The sequence below is a fragment of the Balaenoptera physalus genome, assembly GCF_965194825.1.
Source record: "Balaenoptera physalus genome assembly, chromosome: 7".
Classification (NCBI taxonomy): Eukaryota; Metazoa; Chordata; class Mammalia; order Artiodactyla; family Balaenopteridae; genus Balaenoptera; species Balaenoptera physalus.
In genome coordinates, this window is record NC_138886.1 from 19936259 (window position 1) to 19962505 (window position 26247).

At 53.7% G+C, this 26247-nt stretch overlaps 1 protein-coding gene across 4 annotated transcripts in view; it reads right to left on the bottom strand.

The window, feature by feature from the left end:
- The window catches only part of COL27A1 (collagen type XXVII alpha 1 chain), a 185453-nt gene that overhangs the window by 129201 nt on the left and 30005 nt on the right, over positions 1-26247 (bottom strand). For 2 of the 4 annotated variants that reach the window (XM_082470253.1, XM_082470254.1), the window contains 2 exons: positions 6883-6953; positions 959-2691 (listed from right to left, as the gene is read on the bottom strand). In XM_082470253.1, coding sequence (XP_082326379.1) covers positions 959-2691; positions 6883-6953 — 1804 coding nt within the window. Of the gene's footprint in view, positions 1-958; positions 2692-6882; positions 6954-13354; positions 13894-15033; positions 15264-26247 lie in introns of those variants that run through there. The other 2 variants (XM_082470256.1, XM_082470255.1) reach the window with 2 other exon arrangements.

Below are 26247 nucleotides of genomic sequence, written 5' to 3' on the forward strand. Positions count from 1 at the left end.
CAGAGCAGAGGCCCGGGCTTTCTGGAAACTCCATCTCATCATTCCCCACCCGGAGGAATTGGTCTCCAGCTGCAGAAAGGTCGCTGCCCCTGGAGACAGTCCCAGGCATGCCGGAGGCATCGACCCTGAGACCGTTTCCTGCACGTGGAATGTTCTCTCTCTCTTCCTTGACTGCTTGGACTCACCCTGACCCTCCTCACCCCCAAACTCCTCTACCAGGGGCCACAAATCAAATGTCTACAGGAGCCAGGCAGGTAACAGAAACAAGATGAAAGGACTGGGTTTGAAGGCCAAGCGGGAGACGTGTGGGCAGGCACACACAGGAGGGGGCCTGTCCTGTCTAAAGCAGAAGCCCTGACCCGGCCGCAGCCCACGGGCCACTGCATCTCTCCCTCTTCCAAGAAAAGCCAGTCACTCAGTCTTTTAGAAGAAATCTCTCACATTTCAAAAAATATTATTAACTTATTAAACATTTTTAAACAATGCTGCACGTGCGAAACCAAACACACTCAGCCCTACCCATGTGCGACCTTCGCCTGAAACTCGCAGACAAGCTGGTGGGCTGGAGGAACCCTGTTCCAGGGCTCAGGCAGCTGGCCTTTGGAGACTGGGGCCAGTCAGTTCGTGGTTTTCCTTAAGCCACTCAACCTTTACAGTGAGGCTAGCAAAGAGTGACTTGGGGCGTGGGTTAACCAAAGCCCAGGGTTTGCTCTTACCTGGAGGGGGCCACCAGACCCAAGTCCACCCCAGGGGATCACAAATCTGGGGCAGGATGTGCCATCATGAATACAGCCGAGGTGGAGGCATGGGGGACCCGGGGTGGAGTCAAGGCCCTGCCTGTAACCAGCTCCCTGCTCTAAGCTGCTTCACTTCCTCTGCCCTGACCAGGAGCAACTGCCTAACTGCCCCCGTCACCCACTCAAGCGCCAAGCAGCAGGCACAGCCCACCAAGTCTTACCGGTAAACCACAGTCTCCCTTGGGCCCCGGAGGTCCCATCAGCAGCAGGAAAGGTGTGGGTCCCACCAGGTGGAAGAACGAAGAGCCAGTGCTCATGGGCTGGGGGCTGGAGGACAGGAATCGCACCGGGGCCAGCGCCGGGGCCGGGGTGGTCTGCTGGCTGGGCCGCAGCCGTCTGGGGCTCGGCCCAGTTGTCGGATGGTTAAACGGGACATCCCTGGCTGCCTTCCCAGGTCTGAGAGGGACGGGCTTCCAGGGGCTGCTCTTGGATCTGGCTTTCTTTGTGGCTTCTGATCCAGTGGGTTTCTTGCTTCCAGTGGGGGCTGAACCAGGAGCGAGGGTGGGAGGCATCGCTGTGGCTTGTGGCCGAGCAGTCCTGGAAGGACTAGGACTGGGGGCAGGTGATGGGGGCACGACAGTGGGTCGGGGAGGTCTGTGTGTGTTGGTGCGGGCAGGAGCCGGCTCACTGACACGACTGCTCAACTTGGTCTCAGCCTGGACCACTGGGGGAAAAGACTTTTTAGAGGAGCTGGCAGCAGGAGGTAGGGGCCGGGTGCTGGGTGCTGGGGATCTGGGTGTTACAGGGTTCCTCTGGATGGGCTTCACTGTGGGACAGGAGACTTTGGCAGGAACTGGGTGGGAAGTGGGTAGCACCGGCTTCTTGGCGGGTGGGGCTGACTTTGTGAAGGAAGGCGGAGCTGTCTTCTGGGTGGGGCAGGGACTTTTGACAGGGGCAATTGAAGGAGAAGGGGCTGAAGGCTTGGTGGGGTGACTTTTGGGGATTTTGGTGGCTGTGCTCTTCTGCAGTGGCTGGACAGGTCTGGTGGAGCTGGCAGGAGAGGCTGGGGGCACGGGAGGCAGCCCTCCACTGGCTGACAGCTTGGCAGGTGGCAGGAGGGTCCGGGCTCGGCCTCCACCTGTGACGGGCTGGTGCGGGCCTGTGGTGCTAGTCCTTAGGGGCTTGGCGGGCATGGCAGGCACCACAGTCACCCTGGGCCCCCTGCCTGCTGGCCGTGACGCCAGGGCTGGCGTGGCAGTGGTCAGGTTCTCCAGGCCCAGCAGGGCAAGGTCGGTCTGGAAGGTGAGGGGTGTGCCAGAGTCTCGGGGGAGGAAGGGTCCCAGCTGGGGCCGGTACGTGTCAGCCTGCCCACACTGCTTTCTCAGGTGGGTACAGTAATTGTGAGCGACCTGCGTCACGGGGTAGATACTGAACTGGCACAGGGCACCTTCAAACTGGACTGCGTGTGGGCTCATCTTCCCAAAAAGGAACAAGCCCTCGGGGTCAAGCGCTGGGTCCCTGTGGAAAGGCAGCGGGACAGGCACCCGGTGCTGCCCGCAGGCCGTCACCAGGGTGATGGTGCGGCCGCGGAGCTCCAGGGCCAGGTGGTGCCAGCGCCCGTCGTGCACGTCGAGGTCGAAGGCCACGGAGCGCCGGGGCCCCAGGTGGACGACTGTCTTGCCAGGGAGGAACTGCAGGCCCAGCTGCAGCTTGTGCTTCCGGCTGCGGACGGCGAAGAGGAAGGCATGGTTCACCCGGTGGGAGCAGAGGCTCAGCACCAGCGCCAGCTCTGTGCCCAGGGCGGCAGGGACGACGGCAGCCGTGGGGGCCTGGAGCCGGGCCCGCTGCGTAAAGATGAAGCCTGACTGGAACGGAATGACCCCTGGGGGCGGGGGGCTCCGGCCGCCCGCTGCCTTCGTCCAGCTGAGGCCCAGCCGCTGGAGGACGTCCACATCTGGAGAGGGAGGGCAGAGGGGGAGAGGACATGGTCAGGGCCTGCTTCCGGCTGCACAGACGGTGAGGACAGTCCACCCGCTGCTACCTGCTTGCCCCATGGTGTGGCTGACAGCACAGAGCTGGAACCAATCCCTCGTCTGGCTACGTGATCCTGCATATGCAGACCGTCCTCCACTTATGATACAGTTACATCCCGATAAAGCCAAGGTAAGCTGAAAACATCCTAAGTCAAAAATGCATTTAATACACCTAACCTGTGGAACATCACAGCTTAGCCTAGCCTACCTTAAACAGGCTCAGAACACTTACATTAGCCTACACTTGGGCTAAATCATCTCACACAAAGCCTATTTTATAACAAAGTGCTAAATAGCTCACATGATTTATTGACTATAAGTGAGAAACAGAATGGCTGTACTGGTTCAGAATGGTTTAAGTGTATTGATTGTTTCCCCTCGTGATCTCACGGCTGATTGCGAGCTGTGGCTGCCGCTGCCCAGCATCACGAGAGAGTATCATACTGCATATCGCTGGCCTGGGAAAGGATCAAAATCAAAAACTCGAAGTACAGTTTCACTTTTGCACCATCATCAACTCAAAAAATCATAAATCGAAACATCATAAGTTAGGGACCATCTGTAGCGGCTAAGAACACAGACTCTGGAGCCAAGCTTCCTGAGTTCAAATCCCACGACTTACTAGCCTTGTGACTTCAGTGCCTCGGTTTTCCCATCTTTTAAATGGGATAATAGTAGTGCCAAACTCAGAAGGACGTTGTGAAGATTCAATGAGAATGCACCTGGAAAAAAATGCCTGGCACAAAATAAGCACTTTTGAAGGAGAGCTACTAATATTAAAAATAATGATAATCACCAAATGCTAGAACTAAGGGTATAAGAGCCTGCCCACCATGGTTTGTTTCCCCTTCTCTCTTCCTTGAAAGCCATATCCTCCAGGAAGCTGGCCCATAAGCGAGGGAAGGACAGGAATGTTCATGTCACCGGAGCTTGGGAAGGCTGTCCAGGGGACCTGACTAGTTTCACCATCGTTTTCACCCAGTCTCCTTCCCACCCCCGAAGTCTCTCTCAGGCCGGAGCAGACTGGGGGAGCTGCTGTCTACACAGAAGGCAGAGGACATTTCCAATGACTCCCTTCCTCCCTGTGTGGCCTTGGACAGAGCAGAGGAAGTAATCAAGGCATCCCTGCAACCTCTGTCCTCTGGCGAAGCGTCTGGACATGGGACCGTGGTATGGCCAGGTCACATCCGCCTGGTAATTACGCCGGCTGGGCTTGCCAGAGCAAAAGGAGGGCTTCCAGGGTGTTTATGGAAAGGTTTCCTGACCTTGCCTCTCGTCGGGTCATTCGACCTCCTCCAGTTGGCTGAGCTGCCAGTGTCTGCAGAAGCCTGCTCAGGAGCTCCATCTCAGCAGGAAAGGAGAGGCTGCCTCCGGAACTGGGTTCCGGGAAAGGTCCTCAGGCCCCCTCCTCTGAGCTCAGCATCCTAACCCCTGAGTGTGGAATGCTCTCTCCCTCATCACCTGGAGTAAGAGGGGGGTGCACTGGGCTGAATGCAATCAGCTCTTAGTAGACCCTAGGTCAACCACTGTGAGATGGACAGGTCGATGGACAGAAAGCTAAATGGGCTGGAAGAAACTGAGAACCCGGGTGCTGGTAACATGGCAGCATAATGGCTCCATAGCAGGCTCTGGAGTCAGAAGGCTGGACTTTAGAGCCAGACAAGACCACCTGTGAGTCCAGACCCTGAGCCTCAGTTCTCTCTGCCGTAAAACGAGGCTGCAAAGAGTGCCTACCTCATCGAGGTGCTGGGAGATGAAATGGAGGTCTTCCTTATTACCTATCCTCACCCACCCCTGCATCAGGTACCTCTGGCCAAGTCTCTTCCTGCCCCCCAGGCCTCAGTTCCCCTGCCTGAAAGACAAGGGAAACCAGACCTGGAGGTGGCCACAAAGTGCTAAGAATGTTCTAAGAACTCTGTAGCTGTAGGCTGCTGTTTCACGTTGGCTTGGATCGAAGACTCTTATTCTTCCCTAGGACCCGAGGGCCTTCACTTCACTTCAAATTCCTCCTTTCTCCCACCTCTGTCTGTCCCCAAGTCCTAAGCTAAAATAAACCACACTGTTTAAGGATTGTGAGTAGTAGCATACTTTATACGTTTAATCACTGAAAGCCTCTTGCTATCATAAGATACTTCTCACTATAAACAACTTAAAAGGGAGGAGCCACTTGTAATGACAGAAAGTCACTGCCCCCTGTCCCATCTCGGCAGCCCCTGAGAGGCTCCCAGGCCTGCACACATCTCTCCCTGCACCCTGCAACTTACAGCCGCTTGCGCTCCCTCAGGGAACATGACAACCGGCCAGGCCAGGTGGCACCAAGGAGGTTTCCCTTATCATCCTCTCCAGGTGTTTTTTTTTTTTTTTTTTTTTTGCTGCATTGGGTCTTCATTGCTGCACACGGGCTTCCTCTAGTTGTGGCGAGCGGGGGCTATACTCTTCGTTGTGGTGCACGGGCTTCTCTTGTTGCGGAGCATGGGCTCTAGGCACGCGGGCTTCAGTAGTTGTGGCATGCGGGCTCAGTAGCTGTGGCTCGTAGGCTCTAGAGCACAGGCTCAAGTAGTAGGCCTCAGTAGTAGCACAGGCTTCAGGAGTTGTGGTGCAAGGGCTTAGTTGATCCACAGCATGTGGGATCTTCCCGGACCAGGGCTCGAACCCGTGTCCCCTGCATTGGCAGGCGGATTCTTAACCACTGCGCCACCAGGGAAGCCCTCCAGGTGGGTTTTAAAGCTGACACCAGGCAGTCTCCAGGCCTCCCCTGCACACTACCTGCATCTCAGGGGCCAAGTCCCCAACTCTGCTACCTGGAACTGGCAGAGGTGGTCACCGCTAAGCCTCCGGGAGCCTCTGACCACTGTGGGCTCCACGGGGATAGAGAAGGGCCGTTCTTGCCCAAACTTTTCAGGTGGTATATAATTAACAATAAGAAGAAGAACTAATATTTATTGAGCACTTACTATGTGCTTTACAGGGGTTCTCTCTCTCTATTCTGTCAATCATTTATACAGCAGGTACTGTTTATTATCCCCATTTTACAGAGGAGGGTCAGAAAACTGAGCGATAGTAGCTTGCCCAAGGTCACACAGCTTATAATAAAAGACCCAGCTGGCCCCCGGCTCTTTGTCCTTCCTTCGTCACTATGCTATCCTGCGCTGGAGGCCCTAGACTGGTTGGAAGGCAGGGTGGAGACACATCCAGAATCCCATCAGGGGAGAGGCGCTGGGGGACAGGGGAACGAATTCAGCCCAAAGCCAAGATGGAGGGACCCGGCCAGCTGGCCGCAGCAAGATCCCTTTATTACATAAACCGGGCTCCACACTGCTCCAGGCTCTCCTCACCACCCCCCTAGTGCCTGACTCAGGACTCTGGACAGCTGTTCACCTACTCTGTGGGGGAAAGAGCAAGCTCGGAAAATATGACATTTGCACAAAATGTTGCTGGGCAGCAGGAGTCTCTTCCGGGCACAGCCCTCCCCTTCCAGGGGCCCAATCCCTGCCCGGTGGCCAGGTCAGGCCACAGGGGCTCTGGGAGTGCCCGGCCGCCTGCCCCGGCACACAGGCCAGGCGGGTGTGGAGGAGGGGGAGGGGCTGCTATTTTAAGCAGCATTGTGGCTGCTTGACAAACAGATGTGGGAGACGTTTCAGTTTCCATGGGCAGTGGTGTAGCCAGCGTCCCGCTGCCTGGGCCCCCTGGACAGCTCCTCAGGGACAGTGGGGAAAAGCGGCATCTCACGGGAAGGGGAGGGCAGATCACAGGCGTGGGCAGTGATGCTTGTGGCCTTCGTGCCTCTTGTCAGCACTTCTTGGGGGTACCCATTGGACAAAGAGGGACAACTGCAGCTTACTGACCCAAAGTAACTTACATTCTGCCCTAGATAGGAACAAAAGCATCCCCTTTCCACATTTCTGCACTGAGCCCTTTCTACCCTTCACAAAACATCAAACGTGATTTTTTCAAGCCCGGAAGAGAAATTTGCCAATGACTGGCTCCATTCTACTGATGAGAAAGTTGAGGCACTGAGTTCCAATTAGGGGAACTGATGTCTCCTACCCCTGCGTTCTCAGATCCCTCTGTCTTCCTTTGTCTCCCCCTGGACAAAGAGAAGAGAGAATTACCTTCAGGAGCTCCTTGGGTGGAAGCCAGGTGACAGGCAAGTGAGACTAAGATCCAGGTGAAGAGAAATCCCCTAGAGACCAGGAGACACAAGCAGATGTGACATTAGCTTCCAACTCTCCAGCTGGGGAGTTGGGAGTGGATCACCCAGCCCCAGTCCCACCCCAGTCCCGCCCAGGGGAGGCAGGAGGTGAGGCACAGGCTCCAGGACCCCATCGGACCAGCCCACGCTCCCGGGGGTCCAGCCACAGCCTCTTGGGGCAGGACCTGCTTACACAGTACAAATACAACCTCGCTTTTCACAGATCAATAAACCAAGGTCACCGGGCGGGAACTAGTAGGCAGGAAGCCCTGCCCTGGCCGTCAGGAGACCCAGGGTCCAGCTCAAAATCTGCCGCCGACTCACTGGGCAACGAGGGAACAGCCCCTGCCGCTCCCCGTCTCTGGGCCTCAGTCTCTCCATCTGTACTGTGGCCTCAAGATCTTGAGGCCCAGTGGGCAACAGAGCCAGGGCTGAAAAGTCAGTGGGAAGACCAGACTGCTCTGCTTAGATGACAGGTGTTTTCAAAGGGCAGGAGAGATGAGAACTCAATCTCCAGGCTCACGGCGGAGAGCGGAAGAAGACCCCTTAGCCAGGACCAGTGTGCGCTAAGGAATCTGCCTACTGGCTTCACGCTGATAGGAAATGGGAGAGAAGAGGAGACGACGGGCAGTCAGGCCCCCACGGGTGCAAACCTGGCCCCATCGCTTACCAGCTGTGTGACCCTGGATGAGTCCCTCCGCCTCCCTGAGCCCGTCTCCTCCTCTGCAACTCGGCTGACACTCCCTATCTTGCAAGTCAGGCGTGAGGATTAAATGAGCTCATGCATGTCAAGGGCTCGGCCTGCTGCCAGCCACCAAAGTGCTTCTTATTCTTAGACCAACCCTGCTGTCCCTGCACTCTGGGGCCTGGAAGGGTTAATGCTCTGCTCAGGGGCTCCTGCCAAGATGGGCAGAGGCAGTGATCCGATTTCACCTTCCTGTGGGAGCAGCCACTGGCGACACCCGAAGCCACCGGGGCATCTGATCCCCAGGCAGGCAAAGGGGAGGGCGGCACGTGGCCAGAGTCGGCCAGCTAGGATGCAGGCAGAAAGAGCCCCGACAGGCGGGTGGTGAGGGCAAAGGCTGGGACACGTGGGCCCAGGATCCATTTCCAAGGGAAAGCCTAGGATGATGTGCTTCTGGGGAATCACGTAATCCAGGAAACCCATCTGCCAGAGTGGATGTCTGGAGCCCCGGGTTCTTCCCAGCTCCCTGGGAGCCTTGGAAAACACCCTCTGATTTAATACCAAGTACTCCAATTTAATTGCAATTAGGATCAATGGTAATCCTGACCTGGACACTGTGGAAGACACTGATGGTTACCTACCCACAGCCATACCCCTTTCTGCTAGTTCAGGGAGACCTGAACTTCAGAGGATACTGGATGAATCTGGATAAGTCTAAGCCCACTCTGAGAATTTGCCATGCTAGTGACTGGCTTAGGCATGCATATGTGACCCAAATGTGGCCAATGAGATGTGAGGGATGCCTGTCAGGGCCTCTTAAGAAAGAATTTCAAAGAGACATGGAAAAGGTTTTCCTCTAGCCTTTGCATGTTGTTGAGTGGGGACTTGCTGCTGCAGCCATTTTGTGCACATGAGGTAACAAGCCGCATGAGCATGTGAGGATGGCAGAATGGAAAAATGGTGGGTGTCTGATGACACTTGAGATGCTGAATTGGCCAACCCTATTACTGCTTTTCCTTTGGGCCTCTTGATATGGGAGGTAATAACTCCCCTCGTTGTTTAAGCCATGTTCAATTGAGAGTTACTCAGAGCATAAGGTGAACTAGCTGAAACAGCACTCAGATGCTGACGGTCCCTTGAAAGCCTTCTCCAGCTTCTGGGCCTCTGCACATGCTAATCTGAAGTGCTCTAGACACTACTCTTTTGCCTGGTCAGTTTCCACTCATGCGTTAGATTCTAGCCTGGGTGTCATCTCCCAGAGCCTGCTGCACATACGTCACCAGGTATCCCATGTATGGTCATTGTCTATTTCTCTGTTTCCCTTTCTAGCCCAAGTCCCTGAAGGGCAGAGACCACATCTGTCTTGTTCACTCTTGTTTTCCCAGCACCTGGCAGGCATGTAGTAAGTGTTCAGAGTATTTTTGCAGAAGGAATGAATGTTACCTGTTATTACAGGACTCTGGACTTTACAAAGTATCTTCCCAAAGCTTTAACTCCAGCAGGCCCACCCCACCTCTGACTTTTTCCAGGGATGCTCCTGGATAATCCTTGCTCCCTCCTCATCCTCTCCAATCTGCTGCCACTGCTGTGAGAATGCCTTTTACACAGGGCCTGTCCTCCCTGCCTCCACGGGTCTCACCTCCAGCGCATCACCAGCAATAACTAAAGGTCAGTGCCTAGCGGCCCTGGTCTTGTCTCGGGCGAAGGGTAGAGGCTGACCCTTCTGGCATGACCTGCCCGCTTGAAGCAAATGGCAGACACATCAGCCGTGATGAACAGTAATAGGCAGCTTTGTTTGATTTGACAAAAACTGAGGCCTAGGGACAGCAGGTGCTTCCTCAAGGTCACCATGGGCAGACTCTGGGGACATAGCTCTTCAGTACTATTTCCCACACCCACCAAGTAGCTACTCCAGGAAACTGTGGACAGATCTACTGGGGAAGAGCCATCTCCTATATCCCAGTCTTGGTAGTTCCAAAGCACAGCTGCATAGCAAAGGCTCTGAGAAGTCTGCAATAAGGAAATTCACTGCACTTTCCGTCGGTCAGCAGTGCCTGAACTTAGAGGACCAGGGAACTCATTTTTCCTGAGAATGCCTCCTCAGAAGACACTGCTCCTAGCTCTCCAGTGTTCCTGCAACCTTACTAGTCTCTGTTCCATTTCCTTCCGGTCTCCTCTCTTCCCAGCCCTTTCCAGGCACCAGCTCTCACTCCTTGAGTCTCTCCCTGTGTCGTCACATCCACCCTTCTTAGGATGCTCCCCAAGCTGATAAAGAGAGGCCAGGTGGAGAGGAGAAGGTGCAAGAACCACGCACATCCTTCTCGGTCAGTTTTTCCTGCTGGGGTTATGCCAAGGTGACCACCCTCTAGAGAATAAGAGGATGTATTGGGGGCAATATCCATAATCCCTAAAGGTCAGGAGAAAGAAGACTCACAGGGGAGATGGGATCAGAATCTTCTCTTCAATTAAGCTTCCTAACACCACGGTTTCTAACTCGAGAATTTCAGCCCCGAAAGGCCTGTTACAAAAATATTTGTCTCCTTTTCATTCACCTCAACAAATGCAACTGACCCTCTCAGACCTGGATTCTGTATGCACTTGACCCAGAAACTGCCAAAGTATAGCACGGGAGTATAGAGTGGGAGAAGGTCCTTTGAGATCATTTAGAGGCCAGACTCTAGTCCCAGCCCCTCTTTATAGAGATGGGCCACTGAGGCCCAGAGAGGGGAAGTGACTTGCCCAAAGCCACACAGCATGTCAGTGACCCACATCATCTGACTCCACCACCTAGTAGACAGTCCTTTTCGCTTGACTCGTCTCCCATGGAGAAGAAATCGGAGACTTACAGGGACTTCCTACTTGCCAGAGACCAGAGTCCCAGCCTTCACCAACAGGAACAGAGATGCAGCCTGAGGAGCCAACAGCCATCTAAGTAAGCTCCAGGCCTGGAAAGTTGGCTCCCAGAGGGGGGCCCTACCGATTCATTTGCTCCCGTTCCAATCCTGTTTAGGCTACTGCTAATAACGTTTAGTGCCTGCACTGGCTCAGAGCTTTGTTCTTCCAGACTTCCGTTTTCACCGCTGACTCGTGGGCCTTGGCTGGGCGAAGCCAGGGCTCCAGAATGTCGGGAAGACCAGAGCTCAGGGGCCAGAGACGGCAGAAGGCGGCCGAAACGGGAGCCACGAGTTAGGGAGCCTGACCTTGAAGACACAGCCTGGCCACACAGCCCTCCAAGAAGGGAACCCAGGTGTTCCTTTCTCCTGCAAAAAGCCCTCTGCCACAACACCCAGTGTGGTTACTCCTGGACCACGAGGCCGGCCAGAGCCTGCAGCTGGTGTGCATAGGTTTTCCTCTTTCCTTGTTACCTGAGAACATACAGGCGCTCAGAGACCCACACAACTTGGACATCCACTGTGAGCTCAGAGCTGAGACCCAGGGCACAGAAACACAAGGAAAGCAGCCCCGTGGTCTCTGGGCGGGCTGTTATCCCACGGAGTAAGCTGGGAAGGATGCGGCCGGCGGACCACAGGAAAGAGAAGGGGGATGAACCTGTCCCACCTGCCTCCATGGATTGGCCAGGCCCCACGTGCCCAGACGCCGGGCTTTCTTCACACCTTACACCTCTTCCACGGGAACACAGACAGGGCATCTGTCTGGACACGATGCGGCCCAGAATTTTTCAGTTGTTTCACACATCCATTCAAGATGAAGTGAACGATAATATAAATAACAGCTGCCATTTATTGAGCACTTACTACATGCCAGGCCCTGTCCTAAAAGCCTTTTACAAGCACAGTCCCACTAATCCTCACAAAAACCCTTCTGGCTGGGAATGAGGATGCCCGTTTGGGGGATGAGAAAAAGGAGAAGCAGAAAGACAAGGTGCCTGCCCCAGCTCGCAGGGCAGAGGCAGGATTCGCACGGCTTGACTGAAGTGCCCTCTCTGCCCACGGGTGTGAGTTTCTGTTTTGCTTCCATTTCCGCCATCAACTGAAATGGCATTTTCGTGCGCCAGGTAGGTTGTGGGGTATCCAGAGGGTCCCTGAACACAGAGAGAGAGGAAGAGCCTATGCCAATAAAGTAATGGGGGGAGTGTGCTCAGGGAGGGACAGACCGTGGGTTACATTTGGAGGGCAAGCCCCCTCCAGTGCGGCATCAGGGGCGCTGATGGCTGTTGAGCTGAGCCTTGCGGATGGCAGGCTTATGGAAGCACGAGAGAGGGGGAGCGTTCTGAGTACAGGGAGGAAGGGGAAGGAAAGAGAGGCCAGGGATGCTCCCTAACAGTGTCATGGAAGCTGGGCTGGGAGCAAAGCTAGGAGGCACGCAGGGGGCCAGAGGACACAGGGTTTGGGGCGCTGCGGTGGTTAGGGAGGCAGAGGCTGGGCCTCAAACAGCATGACTGCCCACTTACCTAAAGCTTGGGCCCCACTGTGGGGTGCTTGCCTGGCACCACTTTTCTACCCAACCGCTGGCATCTGCCCTGGCACAGGGTCTTCTGGAGAAAATGAGTCAGCAGTGTGCTTACTGGTGGTGTGTGTGTGTGTGTGTGTGTGTGTGTGTGTGTGTGTGTGTGTGTTTGTGTGTGTGTGGCGGTGAGGGGCGGGGGAATCTCAGCCAGACCACTTTTTCCAAGACATGGGAAAGAGAGGGGGTGGCATCACCCCCCTGATTCCAGCGCAGAGGGGGCAGGGCCTGGTGGAGAAGGGCGGAGCTACAGCCCTGACCAGCGTCTTGGGAATGTCCTCTGGTCCTGGGGGCAGGATGGACAGGGAGCGCTTCTCTGGGCCGTAAGCATGAGCCACAGTCCACAGGGCCCTGAGGGGCTGCTCCCATCCTGCTCACGGCCACACACACCCACACGCGGTGACTCCCACTTGCACATGCTCACTCCTTTACAACTCCTACTCCACAGGCTGGGAACCAGAGCCTCTGGGTCCCAGCCCCTCCTTGGAGATTCCCTGCCCCTCTCTGGCCCTGAGTCTCACATCTGTGCAACGAGGGGTTCGAATTAGTCATCTCCCAGGGCCCTTTCTGCCCTGACATGCTAGCTCTCACTTTTTCCTCTCTCACACGCGGGACAGGAATTGAGGACCACCCCCTGCCCCTCCCCGAGCAGGGAAGCACTGAGACACACAGACCCAAACAGACTGACACACATGCGGAGATTTCCAGAAACAGGGGACGTGCAAAGACACACAGACGCTGAGACAGCAGCAGAAGCCGAGACCTGCAGCCCTAGAATTTTGCAGACAAGTTTCCCGAGAACCGACGGAAACAGACACTTACAGGCTCGGGACCTGTGGACACCAACACTGGAACACACCGAGACAGACAGAAATGGAGATCCCCCCCTCCCCCAAGCATCCAAAAAGCCCCCCTCCGCCCCCCCCCCGCCCGCCGCTCCAGGCGCCACCCCCACCCCCCAATCCCGATTCCGGGGCTGGCTCTGCATGGGACCCTCCCCAGCTCGGCCCCCGCCCCAAGGCGATCGGGCAGCCGCACCAGGCGGGGCAGGGCGGGCAGCGCTCTCGCCAACCCTCGCCGGGCCGGGGGCGCTGCCCGCGTTAACCCTTGGCGGCCCGCCTCGCAGGGGTGAAGGAAGGAGCAGGAAGCTGACGTTCCGCTGGAAGCGTCCCGCGCGCCGGGGAATCCCCGCCTCCGGAGCCGCAATAAGCTGGGGAGGGGGCGTCCCCGAGCCGGTACTCACCTCCCGCGCGCCGCTGCCGCCGCCGCTGTGCCTCGGGCCCCCCGCGCCGATCCCGCTCCCATGGCGGGCCCCTACTTCATGCTCCCGAGCCCGGGGGGCAAGTGTGGGCGCGCCCCATGGGGCCGCCAGCCCCCCGCCCCGCCGCGCCAGGCGGGCTCAGAGCGCTCGGCCCCCGCGCCCCCAGCGCAGTCCCGCTCCCAGGGGCGCCCGAGCAGGCAGGCAGCGCGGCCGGGGCCCCGCGGGCGCCCGCGCCAGGCCCATGGTCCCAGGAGTCCCGGCGCCGCGCTCGCCCCTGCCTCGCTCTTCTCTGCTTCCACCAAAAAGGAAGAAGAAGCAGGGGGAAAAAAAAAAAAAAAAAATCAAACTTTTGGAGGCGGGCTGCTGGCGGTCCCCGGAGGCAGAGCAAGGCCGGGCGAGGGCGCGCGGAGGGCGGTGGAAGCTGCCTCCCCGCCGGCCTGGGGGAGGAGAGGAAAAGGAAGGATTTGGGGGAAATGAAGGCGATTTAAAGTCTCGGCCCGCGGTGGCTCTCCACCTTCTCTCCTCCCCGCGCCGGGCCGCCCTCTGCTGCCCCCTGCTGCCCCCTGCCGGCCTCAGCCGGGGACACAGCCTCCGCGGGCCCACGACTGTCCCGCTAAGACACCCCACCCCCCCAGACCCCCTGTAAAGATGGGGAAACTGAGATTCACAGAGAGAAAAGAGTTGGCCAAGACTGTACAGCGGGATGATCACAGTTCGGAGATTCGGGACCTCTAGATCGTGAGACTGGGGGTCCCCGAGTTGGGGGCAAAGATAGAGGGGGAAAGGGGACAGATACTATTGCTGAAAGGAACCCGGAGTTCCAGGGACAGATCTGGGACTAGGACTCAGTGTCCAGACTCCCATGAAAACAACAACCAGTGTTCTACCACACACATACACACACCTATTTTCCTCCCAGATTCAGGGCGCCCTGGAGGACAGACTTCCCTGGGCACGTAGTGGGTGCGTTTGTTCAGTGTTGGCCACCTCTCTCTCTCCTCTCCACGCAGTAAGAAATGGGAGCTTAACCTACCTCCTCACCCCAGAGTAGACCAAAGGCTCCCTCAGATCCCGCTAAGGAGCGCAGAACTGCACACCTTGATGCCGCCACAAACACCTGGCAAATTCGCACACCCACAACCCCAGTTCGAGCCCTGGCATTAGAATCCCCCTCCGCCTCCACTTCCACGACTTGTTCCCTGGTGCATACACACATTCCCACACATATCTACCCTTGCTGCAAACTCAGACACACACTCACACTCACTCACATGCAGGCACAGCCACGCTCTCCTCCTGGGCTCACACAAACACACCCTGGGGTGTCTGGACTCTGGCGCACACCCGGACTCCACACACGCAGACGCATGCACATTAGTGCTTACACGCGCACAAATGCACACTAGCCTAGCCTAGCCAGATCCTCCCAACGCACACACCCGCGTGCACACCTCTCATACGTATCTTCACGTGCACACGTAACAGCCCAAGTGCACACACGCGTGCTACCCCCCACTTGCACGCAGGTTTCCGCTAGTGCCCATCGCACGCGGGCACAAACACACTCACTCCTCGCACGTGCACCCCCTCCCCACACGCGCGCACCTTTACGCACACACACACCCGTACCCCCAGCGCTCCAGGAGCCCCGGGCCACTTACTGGGTCCCTAGGTGCGAGGCTGGACGGTCGGTCCTTCCTCGGGCGCCTAACGGCATTTGTATTCATGGGTCCCCGCAGCCCCGGGCGCGGGCGCGGGGGCGGGGGGACGGGGTCCCCTTCCCTAAACTGGGCGCGGGCGCTCGGAGCGCAGCGGCACCGGGAGGGGCATGGGCGCGCCGGGCTGCGCCACCCGCCCGGTCCGCCTGCGCTCGAACTTCAGCCGCTCTGCGTCCTCGGACTCCGGCACGGGCTCCGGGCGCGGGGGGCGGTTCATAGGTGCAGGGGCCGCGGCGCCCGCCGGGCCTTTTGAAGTCTTCGCTGGGGGCGGGGAGGGGGCGCTGAAGGCGGCCTTTTAAACCGTGGCTGCACGCGGGCTCGGTCGAGCAAGGTGTCTGGTTTCAGCAACTTTAGGAAAAGTCCCAAGCCGAAGGGGGTGGGAGGGCCGACGCGCGAGCCAAGCAAGCTAGAAAAAGAAGCCGCGTAGCCGAGCGCTGCTTCCTGCAGGGGGCAGAGCACCGGTGACTGCCAGGAGGGAGGCCCAGCGTGGTGCTGGGGAACCCGCAGGCGGCTGGACGGCGCATGGAACCACCCAGGCACGTCCACGTTGAAGCTGCGCTCTTAACCTCCACCTGGCCGAGCCCCAGAAGTGCAGGAACACCTGAAAATCTGCACAAATTGTGCCTGTTTGTGCATTCTTCTGGGGGAGAGGGGCCACCGGTTCTCTTCAGGTTTTCAGAAGCCCACGGCTCTTGAAGGCTGAGAACTTCCAGTCCGATAATCGTTGATGTATTTTGAGCTGCATCCCTTGCACTAGAGAGATCCTGCCTTTATTTACAATTTTGGTATTTTGTTCATCGTGGATTTTGGCATTTTTAAAGTATTGCATTAAAATATTATGTATCTTGATTACTTAGGCGTTTTTTTGGGCCCCCCCCCCTTAGATGTAAAACTCCATTACTAAGGGTTTTTGGCATCCCCTAGTATTTTGCAGCTCACGTGCCTCTGCTGAGCCAGGTGTGGCACTGTTCTAAGTGCCACCGCTTATGGGAGGCCTGTTATCTCCATTTACAAATGAGAAAACTGAGATTCTGAAAGGTTAAGTAACTTGCCTGAGATCACTAAGCTGTTAGGTGGTGGAGGTGGGATTCGAACCCAGGTAGTCTGATTCCTGTCTTTGCAGCTGAGCATGATGATTTAAATCTTAGCCGCTAGAGGGTTCTGAGCAGATCCTTGCCAGCCTCTCCAACTTCATATTCTGCGCAGTGAGCTCCACTCTCTCTGATGCCTGGACCCAGGCTCTGGACAAGCTGGTGTATTTCATTTCCATGCTGTCTCCTCCCAGGCTCTTCTCTCCCCGAAACCCCCTTTCTGCCTGTTCACAGACTCTCTGTCCTTTTAGGTGCAGTTCAAAGCTCTGCTCCACACCCGTATTGTAGCACACGTCACATGGTATTGTCATGGTCAGATCTAACTGTGTCCCCACACCCAGCATGGAGCCTGGGATACAATAGATGCTCAAACCATTAATAATTTAAATGAATTTCTTTAACTCCTACAGTGTGCAAACCCCTGTACAAAGCTGGGGGCAGAGGGTCTGCCACTATGGAGTGAAGACAAAGAAATTTGTACATAGTCCTGCTTTCTGGGCACACATATTTGTAATGTGGTCCGCAACTTGGGTCAAGGAAGGGGGCCTGGATAGGAGACATCAGACACTGCCATGTCACAGAGAATCCCCTGCAATCACATAAAGATAACACAAGAAGAATGTGATAGATGCTATCAGAGAGATACAGATGAATTGAATTGTCAAGCAGACTAAGGGATGGAGAGAAACCAAGGAAAGCTCCCAGGAAGAGGTGGCCTTTGGGTCCCGAAGTGTATGTTGGATAAACATGCAGCCATTGGGGAAGACAGCTCAAGTGAAAGAGTTACAAAAGGGCCCGGATGGTGGGAGCAGATTTCAGGCTGGTTTTGGAGGAGGAGTGAGGGGAGCCCAGTGAAGAAACCATCCAGTTCTCCCCACTGCACCGTGTGGGTGATGATGTGCAACTTACTGGCCAGAAAGACATTTCCAGGCAAGGGGATGCATTTCCTCAAAGATCAGGCAGCAGGTCAGTGGCTGAATTCCAAGTTCTTTCCAAATCTCACTCCCAAATCTGAGTATGCTATGGTGAGCCCCAGGGAGCCTTGCTTTAATGAGAGAAGCCCAAAAGACCCATGGGAAACCCCCAAAGCCCACAGAGGTTGATGGTGTCCCCTTTGAGCCTCACTCTCCTCATCTGTAAAATAGGTGCATTGAACATGATCCTCAGCATGTGCCCTTTGAGCTTGGGAGTAGGAGACTGCTGTAAATAATCAATCCAATGCAGTAAATAATTATTGAGGGCTACCTGCGTTTTCCTAGGTTGGAAGAGAAACGAGCCTCATGGCCTTCCAGGAGTTCGTGGTCAGCTGAAAAGATCAGATATGGACACTGATAAGAACTCTCGGGAAAGGACCTTGTTTCCTGCCTCCACTGCCTCTTCACACCCAGTCTTCCTGCCAAGTAGGTTCCTGGCACAGCACCAGCGACTGGGCACAAACAGTCTTCATGAAAGTTGGATCCAGAAGACACTGACTGAGCAATTACCCACCCTGTGAAAGGGATGGGGTACTCACCAGCCAGCCAAAAAGGGGCAGAGGCGATGAGCCTGGGAACAGGGTGGACACTGCCCGCAGGCCCATGGAGATGTTTTGGGGACGAGGCAGAAGGATAGGAATTCCCGGCCTGGTGAGGACTTTCCAAGGCACGTAGTTTACTTTCTGCCCCAGCAGAGCAGCCATGGACCCATTGCTCTCTGGGGCGCATCTGCCTTGAGAGAAACTGTTGATCTCAATAGCCTCCGTGATGGACACTTAGTAGGGGCTCAATAAATGTTTGACTAAATCACTAGATGAAGTCTGCCTGCAGAAAGAGGGTTGTACACTGCCCTGGTATCAGTCTCCACCGATTCATCCACCAAGCTTTTCCGGAGGACCCACTGTGCGCCAGGCTGTGCTTCCTGCTCTCCAGCGTTTGCAGGAGGAGATGAGCAAGGAGACAGACAGATAACGCAGGTCAGGAAGTGCTGCCTCAACTCATACTTGTTTCACTGGTACCGCAGAACTGGGAGGAGAACTTGGATGCCACGTATTAGTCCCCAATTTTCCAATGCCTGACACTGCTGGGCACACCGGGACGGGCCTTCCTTTCGCATCGGGCTTGCATGTCCCATAGGACGTGTGCACACAGTGCACACCTAATAACAGAGTCATTCATTCCCTGGTCACTCAGCCAATCAGGAGACGCTACCGTGCATCAGGCCCTGAGCTGGGCACTGGTAACAGGCAAATACAAGCTGTGGTCCCTGCTGTGAGCAGATGCCCTGCTGAGTTTCTGACAACAGCACGAAACACGTTGCCTGGCACATAGGAAGTACTCCATAAATGCTGAGTGAATGACGGAAGGAAGGTAGGAGGGAAGGAGGGTAGGAAGGAAGGAAGGAAAGGAGGGAGGGAGGGAGGGATACATGCGTGAGAGTAAAGTTTGCCAGATTAGAGCAGGGCAGCCCCTCCTGCCACCTGCTCTCTCTCCTACATCAGGATCCTCCCTCCTCAACAATTACTCGTTGGGCACGTGCCATGCGGCAGGGCCAGTTTCAGGGGCTGCAGATACACCAATCATACTCCATCCTGCTCCTTGCTGTGTTCCCAGCACCCAGGATAAAGCATTTCAGTAAACTGACCTGAACTCCAAGCTGGAGAAAGAGGCAGCCTCCAAGAGTGTCCCCTCCCTTTGTCCCCTCCAGGCAATGCCAGTCTAGTCCTCCTCCCCAGGGGAGGAGGTTGGAGCTGGTGTTGGCTGTTACCACTGCCCGCCTGTCTCCCAGGGCTTGGGTTCTGCCTTTGGGGCCACGTCACTCTGGCCTGTCGGCTGCCAAGACCCCAGAAACAATCATTCCACCAAGAGGAATGAGGGCTGAAGCCAGGGAAGCTCCTGGGCCACTATCCAAGAGAGAGCACATCCTCTGGGCACGTGATCCCATTGTCTGGGCATCCCAGACCATCTCCCCGGGGCCATCGCCCTGCTCCCCAGTCTTGCTTTATTTCCTCAGGGCTGGGCCAGGTGGCAGAGGGTTGGGAGATGTCCAAAGATTATTTTGCGGGGGTTGATATTGACCCAAATGTGGGGACCCCCAAAGAAATTCAGTCCTGGAAGAGCCCCTAGTGCCACCTAACTCAATTTCCTCATTTTACAGGTGGGGAAGCTGAGGCTCAGAGACAGGGTGCCTGATGCTCTCAAGGTCACACAGAATCAATGGGGGGGCTGGGGTGAGAAGCCAGGCCTCCTACACTGATGTCTAACTGTGGACAGTCAAACCTATCTCCTCATCCTTCCATCCATTCAGTCAGCGTTGGAAGAATTAGACCCATTTTCCAGATGTGAGAGCTGTGGCAAGTTAAGTTCTCTGGACTCTCTCTGACGATCTGTCTGGAACCATTGGCTGTACCGAACAGGGAGTTTGTGATGAGTTCTGGGCCATCCCTGCAGCCAAGAGTGAAGACCAAGCAGTTGATGAGCTCTGAGACTTTTCAGGCCTTCACTCCTGTCACCAATTCTGCTGGAATGTCCTTCTTCACTGGATTCCCACAGCTGTACCCTGCCCTGCCCCTATCCCGCCATTTCACATCAGGGTGTATATTTATCTCATGCACCTACTCAACTGGACCTCCTCAAGGCCATGGCTATGCCTTATCTCCATAGAATCCCCGGGGCTCACTCAGTGGTAGCCCACAATAGGCCTTCAGTAAATGCTGGATGAACAAGGATGGAATGGAGGAAGGGAGAGGTGAGGGACGGAGGGAGGGAATAAGGGAGGGAACAGAAGCAGGGCTGGAGACTGGTTGACCGTCATGCTAGGACATCCCCGTGACTGGGGCAGACACTGTTTGGTTCATCCTTGCTAAGAGAATTCCATCTTCATCTGCCCCCTTCTAAGCAGCCTCATCCTTCAGTGGAGACTGCATCCCTCTCAAGCTGTAAGGGTTGACTCCCGCTTCTACTAAGCCCACCATGGTGGTCTCCTTCTCTTGGCCAGTGAGTGGCTTGGGTGTAGACATAAGCCACAAACCAGCCACTGAGATGTGAGAGGAGTTATAGGCAGAAAGAAACGAGGTCCTTCAGGACATTATTGAGATGCTGAATCAGACACACACACCTGGGCTGTCCTTTCTCAAAACAATAGTGTCCCTCCTGTCTAAAACACTTTTAGTAGGGTTTTGTCTCGCTGCCAGCTGAAAGCATCCTAGCTGATGTAGCAGGGGAACAGGAACTTCGGTCTGTACCAGACAGACCAGGGGATTGCAATGACAACAACGACAATAATAGCACAGAACAACTTCATTGCCAGCATCTCAAGTTTCCACACAACAACCCCATGAAACAGCACAGATGGCTGCATCTCCAGTTTAGAGACAAGGAACCAAATCCCAAAAGGGAAGGGTCCTGCCCAAGTTCACCCAGCAGCGAGGTGAGAGAAATGAGGCTAGAACTGTGGTCCCAAGTGCTCATTACAATATACCAGGACCTGTGTGTGTGGTGACATCGGGGGGGGGGGGAGGGTCTCTTCACAGCCCAAGGAGTAGTCAATCAGAGCCTGCTGGGGAGGGGCCCACTGAGTGAATTTGAAAGAGTTGAAAATGCATCCAGTCCACAGTTCCACAATGTCCTCAGCAAACTCCTAAGTGGCAGATGTGCTGTCAAACATGCTGGAGAGACAGCTGTGTTAGAGTCGTCATCCCCTCCACCAGCTGAAACCTGCACTCCAAGAGCTTGGCCACCTCGTAACCCCATGTCCAGACCATGCGATGTGATACATTCCTGCTTGTGGGTAGTTCCAGGAAAAGATGACCAATGCAAATGCCTTTGGATGCTTCTCCTTGTCATAAAGTGAAGACAGAGGAGCCACACACACACTACTCCCCCTTCCACCCAAGAAACCAGTTCTGCAAAGAGCTCTTCAGACGCGTGTCCAAGTATCATCAAGCCAGAGCCCCTATACAATGGCTGTTGAGAACAGCAGCTCTGAAATCAACTAAAGCCTGACTCCATGGCTGAAATCACTCTGAAAGTAAAAACCCCACCCCCTAAGGCATCCTTTTTCCAGGCCCAGCATTCTCGTTTCCTCGTCTGGCACTATTCATCTGGCACCAGTGTCATATCTTCCAGAATCATCTCCTCCAACTACTGCCAAGTGACTACAGCAAAGCTCAAAAGTCCAGGTGGCATCTGACGAGCATGGAGTTGAGCAAGACTATCACCTCCCCCAATATATATTCTATGCTTCTATTAATTTGACCCAAGTGCCTATTACCGTTTTTGGTAACACACCACAGCATTCACACTAAGCTGATGACCACTGAGAACCTCTAACTTTTTCTCATGTGCCTCCTCTGGGGCAGTAAAGTTTTGTCCTCCTAAATGGAGCCTTTTCTAAGCATGGTCCATCGTTTCAGCTTATCTGAATTGTTGTTTGTTAAATATGCTTCTCTCATCTTTGCTTAAGGACCCGTGACTATAGGACATTGACCACTGGTCATACTGATGGCCATACTGATTAATAGTGTTACTTTGTCCCCATGAGTTGGAGGCAGTTCACGTTTCAGTGTTGTTGATTGATAACAGTGAGACTAACGCGTTGTACCCGGTCTTGGTGAGATCCCCGAAGCCTCTGCCATTGGGGCTGGTTTGCTAGCAAGAATATGCCTACATGACCGGCTGGGGATAAGAAACCCCAACTGAGACTCCATTTGGGGGTTCCCTGGTTTTGGGGCGTTCCATGTACAAGTTAGTGGTCACTGATCTGAGAGAAAAAGTGCACCCTGGTCTGGCCCTTCAAAGGGAGGACAATTGGGGCTCACACCTGGCCTCTCCAGAGCCCTGCTGTGAGGCAGCCTTTGGCTGTGAAGAATATTCTCACCCTAGTGCAGTTGCTAGATTGCACCGTTTTCCTGCAAGGAACTGCAGATATGTAAGCATTGTTGTTTTGAGCCCTGTGAGACTGTCAGCCCTTGAACCCTGTCTAACTGCTGTCATTAGCACAGGACCCTATGTACTAATACCCGCACACACGCATTTGCATTGGTAAAAAAAAAATGGTGATAATCAGAGATGGGTGATTACTACTCCTCTTTCCCCGGGCTGGGCAATTTATTCACCGAGGGGTATTTTCTCCTTATTTTCTGCAGTTTTTCTTTTTTTTTTAAATTAATTTACTTTATTTATTTATTTTTGGCTGCGCTGGGTCTTCATTGCTGCATGCAGGCTTTCTCTAGTTGCGACAAGCGGGGGCTACTCTTCGTTGTGGTGTGCAGTCTTCTCATTGTGGTGGCTTCTCTTGTTGCGGAGCACGGGCTCTAGGTGCGCAGGCTTCAGTAGTTGTGGCTCGTGGGCTCAGTGGTTGTGGCTTGCGGGCTCTTGTGCACAGGCTCAGTAGTTGTGGTGCAAGGACTTAGCTGCTCCATGGTATGTGGGATCTTCCCAGACCAGGGCTCGAACCCGTGTCCCCTGCATTGGCAGGCAGATTCTCAACCACTGCGCCACCAGGGAAGCCCCTATCTATTTATTTTTATTGAGCATCCTCATCTCTTAAATTGGTATAATAATATTACCAACCTTGTGCCTATAATGTGGACTCAATGAGTTAATATATATAAAGCACTTAGAACAGTGTCTGGCACATGGTAAAAGTATAACAAATATAGGTTGTATTTATTACTATCATTATTTTTGTAATATTCTCAGATCGTTTAGGTGCCAATCCTTCAGAATAAAACAGTAGTTCTTGAAGTGATGAAGACATGAAAACTTGGGGCCAAAACTGGCCCCGGGCTGTCCTTTTTCCTGGATGAAGATCTGAGAATCTTGATTGCTTTGGACTCTCTGATGTCCCAGGGACTGCAGCTTCATCCCGGGAAGCCACCCAGAGGCGTAGATCCATGTCCCTGTGCACAGAGGGCCAGGGCAAAGAGCACGTCATGATAAAGCTGATCCAGTCTCTCAAGTGGGGAAAATGAAGCCCAGGGAGTCAGAAAGCACCGCCCCACCATGGACACACGGAAAGTAAGGACCAAAATCTCTTCTCCCACTGGTGTGCTGGAGCCGGCCCATGCCTACTCTGACTGGCTCAGGAGAGCAGCTGGTTAAATTTTCAGGAGGTTTGTGAGCTGCTGTCAAGCTCTTATTAAGAATTAGATTGCATAAACTTAAAATTTTAAAAGCAAATTATATTAAAAACAAAGTAACAAACACTCAAAACTCATCTCTTTCTAGTTATCTTAGTGCACTTTATCTGTGTTCTTGAAATTATTTACATCTGTTGTAAGTGGAGGGTGGACATACTATATAATGATGTGTTACCGAGCATCTCTGCTTAACTCGACATTCAGTGACATACACTGGCAGCTTGAAATTGGCCAGGGTGGGAGTACTTACACTTCTGAAATTGGCCAATGTAATAAATCAGGGCTTTTTCCCCCAGAGATCTTGTTAGTTATTAGCTCACCACTGAGGTCTCCTGCTTGGGCTGGTAGTCTGGACACTGCAGAAGTAGGGAGTGTCCTCCTCGTCCCCTAGATCTGCAGTCTCCTCCCCCAGCACAATCCCAGATCTTACTCAGTCTTGGGGCATCACTTGGTGCTGTGACCTTCTCTGCCTTCTTGAAATTTCCTTCTTCTGCAGCATCACCTATTCCAACTACACTCCGCTCCTTGCAGTTTCCTAAAAACAATACACATTTCTCCCCCACTCCTCTGGTGCTTTACATATGGAGTTCCTCCTTTAGAGGGATGTTCTTTCTCTCCTTTTCTAGATTCTTATCCTGCAAAATTTGGAAGGTATCTCCTTTTCCGGGAAAATTTTCTTAAAGGCCCTCCCCCACCCCAATGCAGGCTGGATATAGTGGGTTGCTGGCAAATAGTTAACAATCGGCTCTCCAGAAAGGGAGGGGAAAACCCGGATTCTTAGCATCTGCCAGATTCTGAGTGCAGGGTTGGGAAGGAATGCGCAAACCGATATGAGTTCATTCCAGCACGTCACTGGCTGGATCACCTGCCTGCCTTTTCTGTCCCACAGCAGCCCTCCGACATCCCCCATAATACAGTGCTGAGCCAAGCCATATTACAGCCTGAGGCAAAAGGAAAAATCAGTCATTTTGATCCTGTCTTCATTTAAAAGTTTTATCTTTTGTTCATCATGATTTTTCTGCATTCATTTTGATTTTTAAAAATATTACAGGGAATTCACTGGTGGTCCAGTAGTTAGGACTCGGTGATTTCACTGCCGTGGCCTGGGTTCAATCCCTGGCCGGGGAACTAAGATCCCGTAAGCCTCACGGCAAGGCCAAAAAAAATAAATAAATAAAATAAAATATTACAGTAAAATATTATCTATCTTGATGACTGAGTTTTTTGGCATTGCATTAAATTTTGTTCCTCAGAAAACTGCTTTACTCACTTCACCCTAGTTCCATCCCTGACATGATAGCCCATATCACACCATTATAATCACAGTTGAAACAGCTGTCTCCCTACCAGCTTATAAACCTAGGGGACAGGAATTTATTTCTGTGTTCCTTGGCACACAGTAGGTGCTCAATAATTATTTTTCAGCGAGGGAGTGGATGAACAGATGGATAAAACAACAACCCCTCAGTTCCCTTGCCCACAAAATAAGACACGCTGATGAAAGACATCCTCTGTTCTTAACTGGGGGCAGGTTTGGAGCTTTTGAGTTTCAGCTCCTCCAACTCAAAAAAGATTAACCCTGTCCTTGACCCGGGTGAGCCAGCCCCTGCGCTGGGTATTTTCACTAGGACCAATCAGCAGACACCTCCCACCTGAGGCAGCGATGGAAGGAATTTGAATTTGGAAAGTGGAGCCTGTACGAAAACCAAGGGCAGGACATCACAGAAAGACAGGCGTCCCTTGGATCCCAGGAAAGACTTTCTATCAGTTTGTATCACCTACCTCAAGAGGTAGCAGAGTTCCCATCTCTGGTTGGGTCCCAGGAGACTGCCATTTGGCAGGATCAACAGAAATGCTAGATACTTCAGGATGGCTTCCAGCTCAGTTTGATGGGTTATCTGCCATCTGAGGGTACAAGGACTTGTTCCTGTGCCTGGTCCCTTCTTCACCATGACGATCACCCAAAAATAGGTCTTCTGGAGATACCCCATCATTGGCTTCTCAGGCATCTCACTGGACTCCAGTTGGGGTGGGAGTTAAAGGGCTTTATTTCTACAAAATTGGCCATGGCTTCTGTTTCTTAAGCACTTGTTATGTGCTGGGTCCACTGCACAGAGCTTTGCACACATTAGCTCACTGATTGCTCACAAAACCCTCAGAGGTAGGAATTATTCTACCCATTTTACAGATGGGAAACAGAGAGGCTGGCAACTTGCCCAAGGTCACACAGCTAGTAACTGATAGAACTGAAATTCTAATCTAGGAACCATCTGATTCTAGAGTCCATGATCTGAACCACATCTATGCAAAGAAAAGGAATTTCTAAGATAGACCCCTTTTGAGTACTGGTACCCATGAAAGTAAAAAAGTGGAGGTAGAAATGGGCAGGTGCAGCCATTTTTGTCCTTAACTCTGACCTGGCCTTGTCATCTGCTTTGGACATGCTTCCTGCTCTCCCAGCCCACCCAGCACAGAAGCCCCTTTCCTCCCACCATTCCATTCACCTCTCCACCAGTCTTCAAAGAGGAGTTGCATGTTCCCAAAGGGGGATTCTTCAGCTCCAAGACACTTGTAAAAATCCACATTTCAAGGGGGTGGGGGAGAGGGAGGCGTAAACAAGCAGTGAGCATCTGTTCCGTGCTAGGCTCTACATACATGCTATCAATCCTTACCACAGGACTCGGGGCAGGTGCTCATCCCATCTCCATTTAAAAGCCTGCATTGGCCAATATCGTAGTCACTAGACACATGTGGCTATTTAAATTTAAATTCCATAAAATTAAAAAATAAAATAAAAGTTAAGTTTCTTAGTCATGCTAGCCACATTTCAAATGTTCAATAGGCAAGTGCTCCAATCAAAAGACATGGAGTGGCAGATTGGATAAAAAAAAACAAGAATCTACGATATGCTGCCTACAAGGGACTCACTTCAGGGCGAAAGACACACAT